The 10,245-nt window shown below is 38.5% G+C and overlaps 1 protein-coding gene across 1 annotated transcript in view; it reads right to left on the reverse strand.

Moving 5' to 3' along the window:
* Window positions 1-1,402: 1,402 nt before the first annotated feature.
* adarb1b (adenosine deaminase RNA specific B1b) overlaps window positions 1,403-10,245 on the reverse strand; it is a 25,103-nt gene continuing 16,260 nt past the window's right edge. The window contains exons 6-9 of the mRNA XM_015029926.1: window positions 9,801-9,969; window positions 6,774-6,955; window positions 4,616-4,794; window positions 1,403-3,937 (exon numbers count right to left, since the gene is read on the reverse strand). Coding sequence (XP_014885412.1) covers window positions 3,761-3,937; window positions 4,616-4,794; window positions 6,774-6,955; window positions 9,801-9,969 — 707 coding nt within the window. The 3' untranslated portion in view covers window positions 1,403-3,760. The remainder of the gene's footprint in view (window positions 3,938-4,615; window positions 4,795-6,773; window positions 6,956-9,800; window positions 9,970-10,245) is intronic.

The following is a 10,245-nucleotide window of genomic DNA, read 5'->3' on the forward strand; positions in this document are numbered from 1 at the left end:
CTCTAAATCTACCATTAATTGTGCACTCAGAAGTCCTCAGATGGTACAAAAAAGTAGTGTTGAGGTGGTACACTTCCTTTAAAAAAAAAAAACCCAAATAACCTGAATGGACGAAGAATGCTAATGCTAAATTTAGCAAGCTAACATCCACTGTAGAGTGAACAAGAAAACTGTCATATGGCTTAGCAAAAGTATTGTAAAGGGGTAGTACACTCTTTACAATACTGTAGACTGTAGCCTATATGACCGTTGAGTAGCTGTGAATATTAACATACTGCTTCTGACATTAACATGTTAACACACTACTACCCAACCACCCAGCCACTGTCTAGACCATTTATTCTTGCAGACGTGTCAATATTGGACATATCATGAACAAAATGCCATAACATATTGGCATTTACATTTCTATTGTATTCAGATGCTGCGTTAGGTTGTTTCATAGAAATGGGTGGAGGCATTTTTTGATGTGCATCTAAAGCCACCAATCCAGTCTTTAGCATGTTAGTATTAGCGGTGATGTACATTATATTAGTGACCGTTTACTGTGTCTAAGCCAACCAAGAAACACTGTTGTAGAATAACATATTGCTGATGCTAACATTGGTATGCTTAACATACACAGTTAAGAATAACAAAAAAAAAAAATGCAAAAAGATGCATTAGCAAATGTTTTTCTCTGCTTTGTTAAAAAGTTCACGTTGAGCTCAGTGTTTCCAGGTTTTAACCACTGCCAATATGAAGAGTTTAGTAACAAAAGCATCTTCAAATTTTCAAGACTTTCTAATATTTCACGCACGCTAACACAGCATCAACTATGGTCAATTAGACATTCAATTCTATGTCATACAGCATAGTGAGTCTACATCAACTCTACTGTATTTCAGCTTCAGTCAATTCAGCATGGTAACACTAATGTCCGCATGCTATCATTAACATGAAGGGCAGCTAACATCCACCAGTTATTTCCTTTATATATATATATATATATATATATATATATATATATATATATATATATATATAAAGAAACATATAAACGTTAACAGACAGTAGAAATAGTGTACATGAAACAAAATGTAGTGCCTTGACTGACCAAGAATGATAATAAAGTAAGCACACTAATGCTGATGTTTGCATACTGACACTTATTGTCCGCAGTTGATTTTTGTGACTTTCCTGACTTCACGGAAAGTAAAACTGGTAACATAAGACTTAGTGCAACTTTTATGATGATGAATTATGTTATTATAAGATTTTCAACCAAAAACAAAACCATTTATTTATAATGTGATGTATGCTGCTGGTGCTTGTTTATGCAATACCTGCAAATAAACATATTAAAGCAGAATTAAGAGTTGCAACACAAAAAAGCTGGCTACACCTGCACCATTCAGATTTGTTTTTTTTGTACACATACAGTCTGAGTGAGTGAACATTTTGAACACAGCTTTGATTTTCTAATGATGGCTTAGAAAATAAAAATCAAAACAAGGAGGATTGGACAACCTTTGATGACATCACGAGTGGCAGCTGGTGGAGGAGAAATGTAACAGTGCTGCTTTTTTTTTTTTTTTTTTCCTGCTGTATCTGTCTTGCTACAATGGGAATGAATCGTGTCGACTCCGGAAGTGTTGGTGCCATGCTGTACATTGGCTGTAGTCAGTGATTCACAAACTTATATATAGGAACAATAAGATCTTCACATTCCTACTGACAAAGGAGAGAGCCAAAAGGTTTCCACAGAGGGAGAATTTGCCACATTTGTCGTTCCTTATATGCACAGAACAAGTATATTGCAACAGTTATGATTGCAGGTCACAAAATGCACGGTGGGCGCTGACAGCTACATTTGCACTAAAGAAGCCTGACTTTTCTGCCCAATGTGGAATATATATATATATATTTTTTTGTTGCAGAAAACACAAGTACAAAAAAAAACAACAAAAAAAAAAAACCTGCCAGTAAAGGGATGATTGGCGGAATAATGGCAAGCCATTAAAAAACAGGTCTTATTAACATTGGGGGGGAAAAACACGTGAAAATCTACATCTTTGGTGAAAATTTAACTGAGTATGCTGAAAGACACCTGAGCACACACAAATTTCACACTCAAACTGTGTTTTTTTTATCCTACAGCTGGAAACAGGAATTGACTGAAGTTTGTTAGAAATGCATCTTCATTGACCAGTTTAAAACATGGGAGAGTATTGACTCATGGTGAACAGGAGTTAATACACACAGAGGCGTTAATACGGGAGGCTGAACATCAAACTGGAAAACTGTACATTTGGTTGGACACTACTGGCATCAGGTTTCAGCATACAGCTTCTGAGTCTGTTCATGCACGGTCTGTGAAGGTGCTTCCAAGGACAACGTTGTGGAGATTGCATGTTTGCATCACAGCCACCACAGATGGGCTTAATGTGGCATATCTTGAATCTAGCTTCATATACTGTACCATATGTGTGCTACAGGACATCTACTATTATCTGATCTGACAGCTGTCAGGGGTCTCTGTGGTGTAAATACAAGGTCTGAGAAGTTTGTTGTACTGTCACTGTTCTCTCAGTAGTTTCATCCCCAATAATCCTTTTTTTTTTTTTTTTTTTTTTAAAGGACACAACAAACAAAAAGAAAAAACAAAAAAAACCCCTCTTCTTTTGAAGCCCCCCCCCAAAAAACTAATTCAATCAATCACAAGAAATTTAGAAAATAGAGACAAAGATTCAAAGCTGCCTGTGGAGAAAGTTGCTGGCATTCATTCAAAAATCATTGACGCATAGAGTTCCCCGTCGCTTGTTTTCTGCTCGGCAAGCCTCTCAGTTCAGTTTCCATGCAAAGCCATGGATTCAAAAAGGAAACCAAATAAATCAAGGAAAAGAAATAGAACGTGCAGCGCCTCCTAAAGCTTTGTCCCGGGACCCAGGTGAGGGGGAAGACTCCAACATGACCCACCCGGATATTCAAGTATGAAGTGACAGCGATGGGGAATACCTTTGAGGACAAATGAATGAATAAATGAATGAAAAAAAAAATCATAAAAAATGAACTTGAGTGTGCTAAGCTGCAGTCACACCTGTCCTGAATCTGTTTTATTGTGAGTCAATCAAACAGGGCGACGTTGTTTTAGAACATTTTCACCTTTAATAAAAGGGGCTAAGAACGCATCAGAGAAACACACATTATATGTTATTCCTACAATATTTTCACTTTTCTGAACTAGATTTACATCTTGAGGATTTATGAATCATTAAATTAAAGATCACTGTTTTTAATTTTAGCAATTATCTTTAGGTCCATACACATTGGTATTAGTCAGTAACAACAACAACAAAAATATCTTTCTTCTATGCTACATTTCACCCTATAAAGGCTACACTCATTTTGCGAAAAGAGACAAAAATCATTTTATCGCCACTTTTCCACACCTACAGCATGAGGAACATTTCTGTCCTGAAAACAAAGTGACTGAAAAAAAGGGCAATGGTTCCAGTTTAAAACAGAAAACAAGTAAAACCAAAATTATAGGCTTAAAAATCAAAGATGAGGAACAAGATGAGGCGGAGGTCCTCTGAGGAATGATGAGCTATGGAGAGTTCGTGGAGCCACGCAGATGACTCCACGAACTGACACGTGAGGACGGAAATAAAATGTCACTGAGGGGCTCGATAAGTTTTCCGGCCTGGGTCAGGGAGGGAGGGCAGGAGGAGCTGGTGCATTGGGAAACCCCCCCTCTCCTTTTGGTCCCCGGAATCAATCAGGAGCTGAGGGTGAACTGGTCTTGCTCGATGGGCTTTTTGACCCATGCCCCCAGGCCGGCCTTGTGGAAGGCCTTGATGAGGGCCTTTTTAGCAGAGTGGTACTCCATGGCCGCCTGCTTGGCCTCATGGTATGAGCTGGGCTTGGGCACTTTGATCCGCAGGATGGATGACAGCTGGGGAGCAAGAGGAAATGGAAACATAAAGTAGAATTTAGGATGAAGCTGAACAGATTAGGATAGCTCTCTGTGCTTTACAAAACATGTTTGTTACATTTTTTGCACAGAATCATTCTTATGTAATGAGATTTTAGTCTGTTCCGTCCTGCCTATTCTGAGCTCCTTTCAGGATGAGCCACGCCCCCAACTCAATGTTTACAATCGCATGTGAAAATGGCTACAAACGTTATACAACTGTACATCTTTGAAAAGCAGAAGTAGAGCCTCCTGCACAACCAACAAGAATGCAGCAAGTGGTTTCTAAATGGTAAACCAACAACTAAACACTTGTCTTTTCCAGTAGCCATTGTACAGCGCATACAACCAGCTGACTAGATGTCCTAAAGGTCAGCTTGAGTTCCTGAGTCATAATAGATTGAACAAATACTTAAAATAGTTATCTGTGACATTGATTTTTTTAGAAACAAACTTTAAACTTTGCCACCTGTGTTGCTTGGTCTTCATGATGCTGTTTGTTTGCTAATGTTCTCTAACAAACTTTGAACCCTCTGCAGAACAGACATACTTATACTGAGACAAAATTAAGGGCATCAGAGCAAAAAAGAGAGAAAAATTTAAACGCACATTATTTTTGCAAAGAACTGTAAGATAAGTTGTGTTTCCGGCTCTCTGTACCTTCGAGTGCAGGCGCACCCAGCGGCTGTAGAGGGCGTGTTTGCAGAGTCTGGAGAGCCGGCCCATATCGTCCTTCCCCGTGGTGGCGTTGATCACCTCCAGTGCCTGATCGCCGACCGTCCAGTTCACGCTGAAGTTCGGCGCCTTGCCCGGCTGTCGGGCCTCAGCGTTGCTTATACCTGGGAATCCCAAACAAAGAGTTGGTATGCTTACCTGAACAGCTCAATACTATCACCTCCTACTATGTTTAATCGAAAAGGCATCCTGATGCAGAGGCAGCTTATCAAACAGCCCAGATGTCTTTTAGCATAATTTTTTCTAACTTTTTTTTATGTAATTCTATCTAACATGGTGGAGAGAAATGATGCCATCTACCTCGGAGGGGGACTCTGAGGATGAGGCCTGAACTCTTCCAAAACATGACAGGGCTTTGGCCTCCACTGTGTCTCAAACATAAATGGGAGATATATGGATGCCATAAATCCCTGTGTCCTGCTGGCTTCTGTGTGTGCGTGTATGTGTGAAAGTGCATTAAGCTCCTTGGTTCCATTTGGCAGCACTTGTGGCAGAAAATGATTTACAGCGGATGAAATCCTCACTGCTCTAAGGCCGCAGCCCTTCACCGCTAAAAAGTCTCTAAAGCGGAAAAGGTTAATAACCCCGGACTATTATCTCCTCTAGAGAGGAACCACAGTGGAGGAGCAGAGGATCACGGGGAACGGCGAGTAAAATCCAGGAAGCAAAGAGACGCCCTCGACCACAACGTCTAACGCTAAATCTGACTATTTTTAAGAAAACACAATGGCTATTCAGGAAGTGAAGTTTGAACTGAAAATTGTTCTTTGGGATTTGTATGAATGGAAACATAAATAGGCAGCAGTTCCATTCATAAGAAGCCGCACAAAACAAAGCACTGGTGCAGAGTAGTTTGGACTGAAGGGTTGGTATGTTGTTTAAACACTTTGTGAAATTGAAGTCACGCAGTCCCTAGTGGGTACAGAAAGGAGCCATTCGCCATGAGTTTATTCTGACATAACGAGTTTTATATAGATCTACTACAAACAGGCATATTGTTTAAAAAAAGGTTCAACTGGTTACAACAGCCAGTTAGCCAACCACCCAAAACACACATAACATCTGACCAATCAGCCAGCCAATCAACTGAACATCCATCCATCCATCCATCCATCCATCCATCCATCCATCCATCCATCCATCCATCCATCCATCCAACCAACCAACCAACCAACCAACCAACCAACCAACCAACCAACCAACCAGCAATTCCATCCAACTCGCCAACCAACCAGGTTTTCCATGCAACTAACCATTCATATAGCCAGCCAGCCAACCAGTCAAAGGAAAGAGAGAGGTGGGTTAAATATTTGATGAAAACCATTTATCAAAATAAAGCTGCAGTCAACAAAAAGGAAGGAACAGATTTACTGTATGAATTTATAGCCAACATGATTTTGTGGGATAGATTTTGTTATACAGAGGTTGTGCCAATTTTTAAAGTATCACTTTACAATAATGCTCCATATAATCAGAGTTTATGTTTTAGTCAGCTGTACTTAGATTAAGCAAAATAAATGTTGACCACAATCCAGCCAAATAATCTTAGCGAGATCATCCTGCCTGACGTAATCAGAATGACTTCTTTGATATTCTAATGATACATTTTAGCTGTTTTACAAAGAAACAATGACAGGCAGAAGAACAAAAACAGAGTACTAAATTAAAAAAAGGAAAGTAAAAGAAAAACAAAAGGCTTTTGAAAAGGTCAAGCCACTGCTGAAAATGTATACAAAATGTTAAAGCTATTCAAATTCCACAGCAGAAAGGTAAATGTCAGCTCAGATCAAACAAAGCAGGAAAGCTCCTCCTGTCCTCCTTTCCTCTATGACGGACCTGTGAGGTCAAGAAATGTGTTTACTACCCAGAATTAAAATCTTTCTGCTTGATATTTGGAGAGCTGGGGTTGGATTATCAAAGTTTAAGAAGGTGACCTCACACGGTTGGGTTTTTATCTTTTGAAATTGTGAACGTGACCACGCAATACGGCTGGGAATTTAAGGGAGACAAAAAATAAAATCTCCTTTTACCAGCGGGTCTTTCCTTATTTTATCATTTGGTTCACTTCAGTGAGGGCTCTTACCGCTGAGCAGAGGCCTGTTGAGGGTGAACTGCTGGGGCAGGTCCTCGATATCTGCAATGCGCTGGTACATGGCCCTGGAGAGGTGGTCAGCGTGGTAAAGGCTGCCGAGGATGATGCTGGAGAAGTAGATGGGCTCGGTGAAGTAGCTCATTAAAGAGCCCTGGATGCCCACCACATTCCACCTGGAGAGGGAAAAACATACAAGACAGAATCTGAAACACAGAAACCACACAGCAATTTGTTTTTAAAGGGTATATTCTAGAAGTTGGTGCTTTATGTGGAGAAGCTCTTTTCTTTTCAAGAGTGATGTGGACCTGGTTCATTGTTTAAAATAAATTTAAATGTATTTGTGACTGAACTGAAAGGACTCGTTTTGTTTTGTTTTTTTTTGTAAAATGCCTCGAGATTATATCTGATATGAATTGTTGCTTCTAAATAAACTGAAGTGAATTAAAATTGAGTTACCTATTAGGTTGAATAAAGTATGTAATTATAAAGATGGATACACCTGGAATAAAATAAATAATTCACACAGATTTAGAATCTCAACATTTCAAGATTTACCTTAAACAAATCTTTCCAAAGCTTGGCAGTTGCTCATAAAATGTCATTAAAATGTATTTATTTAATGACATATTATATCACTCTTGTAATAGTTTGAACAATAATTTCTTGTGAATAAGAAGACATAAAGCTGTTTGAGCCACTCTAGGTTATAAGTCGGTAATTTAAAAAAATGGAGATTTAACAGAGTTCAAGTTTGAAATCAGACTTTTATGTTTCCCTTTTATAATGTTTCCTAAGCTAATTATCTTCATCTTGTTACTTAGAACGCTAAAAAGCATTTACATGCTGCTTTGTGATCGACTGATTCACTATTAGTGTAAACAAGCAATTGAATAAGTGTAACTAATAACATGGGAACACCTCTAGTTATAGAATTATGTAGCAACAATAACTAATTTGACCTGTAACATCTGTGTTCAATTTCAAGTAAGGAACATTGGCAGCATAAAACATGCAACGGATGCGACGCTGCACAAAAGGCTCTATTGTTCCACAACACAATATTCTTGGTGCAAATGTGTCTGAGGAGGTGAGTGTAAAACTGGAGGGAAGGAGAAATGAAATCTCAGGCTTTTATAGCTGCAGGCAGTAAAACACAAATTCAGCACAGTCAAACAGCTTCATATTATTCTCAGCCATACACACACATTGTTTTATCGCAACAACCCGGCGACACAAATGCACCTGAATACCTTCTGAAGGACACACGGCGAACAAAAAGAAGCAGAAACAGGCAAGCACGCTCATTGGAGTTATGTTTTCAGAGGCATTCAATTTTGTTCCTGTCAAACCTCACTGTATTTCTGCTTTGTGTTTTTTCCTGCAGAATATAACGCTTTATGGCTCCACGCAGGGAGACTAAACACACACAGAAAAAAAAAAAAAAAAACAGAGAAAAAGCAAGGAAGGGAAACTGGTCCAGTTTTAAACACGTAATAAAAACATAAATCAGAACACAGAGATTCAGTAAGTAAAATCTTTTTAAGAATTCATTTTAATGCAGGAAGCGCCATGTTTCTGATATTGAGAGAGATCGAAAATGACACTTGAAAATTCAGATTTTATGTCAACAATTTAAGCAATATATGTACAATAATCGTAAATAAAAAAAAAAAAATCAATTGTAGCCTAAACTTTGGAGTGTAGAGATGCACTGCCAAACTCTTCCTTTGGAAATATTAACTCCTCTTTTCTACTCAAACTCACCATAATTTTGTTTTACAGCAACTATTTCCAGCAGCTATTCACTTCAGAACAGAACGCTACTTAATAGACCATAACGAACTGCACTTCTTTCAAGTTGCTCAAGTAAAAAACAAAAAAGGTTTGCAAAGTTCCCAGAAACTATTGAATGATTAGAAAGCAGAATCATAAGCAGGAAACTTATGTTGTCTAATAGTTGCTAAGACTCAAAATAGTCTGGATATTTACCTTTTACATGTTATATCTGCTGTTCTTGGGTTTGACAATGAATTCTCAGTTCTATATAATTATTATTTTTTGGCTGATCCAGATGAACTTTGAAGGCAGACAGATTATTTATGACAATCAAATATTTAATTAATCAGTTAACACTGAAATCAATCAATGGCTATTTTTGATCTTCTGATACTCCGTGGTTTTCTTTAAATTGCACAGAAACACAGAAAATATCAAAAACAATTCGTACCAGTCCTGAAACACTAAGCTGTAAACGGTATTTATGCTGCATCCCACATGAATTACACAATCAGCATTCAGTTACTGTGCGCTCAGGCAGAGTTTTATCCAGGCGAGAGGAGGTGGAGCATTCTCATGATCAGTCATGGAGAAGTTTCACCATTCATCAAAGTGTTGCCTTGAACATGGACAGAGACTAAAGACGCTATGATCAGCCAAGAAAAAAATTCTTCCAGGGACAAAGGATTCATCAATTCACCAAGCTCCCCCTGACACTCAGAAAAGAAAAAAAAAACATGGACTTGAAATGATAAAGTGCATCGACAGACAGGGGATATATCACTTTGCAGAAAATTATACTGGCAGCAAATAAAACATGGGAGTCCAGAGGAATGTGGCTGAAAGGAAATCAGGCATGAGGTTTTTGGGTTTATCTAATTAAAAAATATGATTTTGCACACATTTGAATGCAAATAAATTAGTAAACAAATGTTTTTAATGATGCTGCTGTCAAAAATGTAACTTCTTGGAGCTTTTTGGATATTTTCAAAAACAAGACTTTAAGTGGAAATGCATCATGCAATATTTGGTAACATCTAATGGCAAAAGCTGGAAACTGCAACCGTCTGTAAACAATTTATCTACCGTCAAACTACAGTGGCAATAAAAGGTGGAGTTAGTCTTGTTCATTCTAATGTAATGCAGTATCATGACTGCTAACCATGCTGCAGAAACAGATAGAATTCAACCTGTTTAACACTGTAAACTAATGTATTTTGTACTGTATTTGAACCAAATTACCTTGCGATCTTGTCACTGCAGGACATGGTGAGCAACCTCTCTCCTTGAAGCACGCCGTCCCAGGTCTGGATGGTGTTACTGGACCGTACAGGAATGGTGCCCTCCCCTGACTCTATTTTGGTCCTGAGCTGGCCTCTTGCTTTGCGGTTCGGGTGCCGGTCTCCCTGATCTGAGCAAGAACATGATCACACAAAAGGAAAAAATTAAAAAAAAAAAAAAAAAATCTCAGACAGAAACAGAACTGATTAAATAATATTACATATTATATATGATATTATAAACCAAGCACCAACTACTGGGCAGGAATGAATCTGTGCCATTACAGGTCAATCATCAGGGAGTCCAGGGTCCCCCCTCTAGCTCCGCCCCTGCTTATTAAATTAAATATAAACAAAACTGAAGTGCTAGTGTTTGGACCAAAAGAGCATAGATTACAAATGATCAC

The sequence above is a fragment of the Poecilia latipinna genome, unplaced genomic scaffold, assembly GCF_001443285.1.
Source record: "Poecilia latipinna isolate Pla-1442-1.1 unplaced genomic scaffold, P_latipinna-1.0 Scaffold167, whole genome shotgun sequence".
NCBI classification, from domain to species: domain Eukaryota; kingdom Metazoa; phylum Chordata; class Actinopteri; order Cyprinodontiformes; family Poeciliidae; genus Poecilia; species Poecilia latipinna.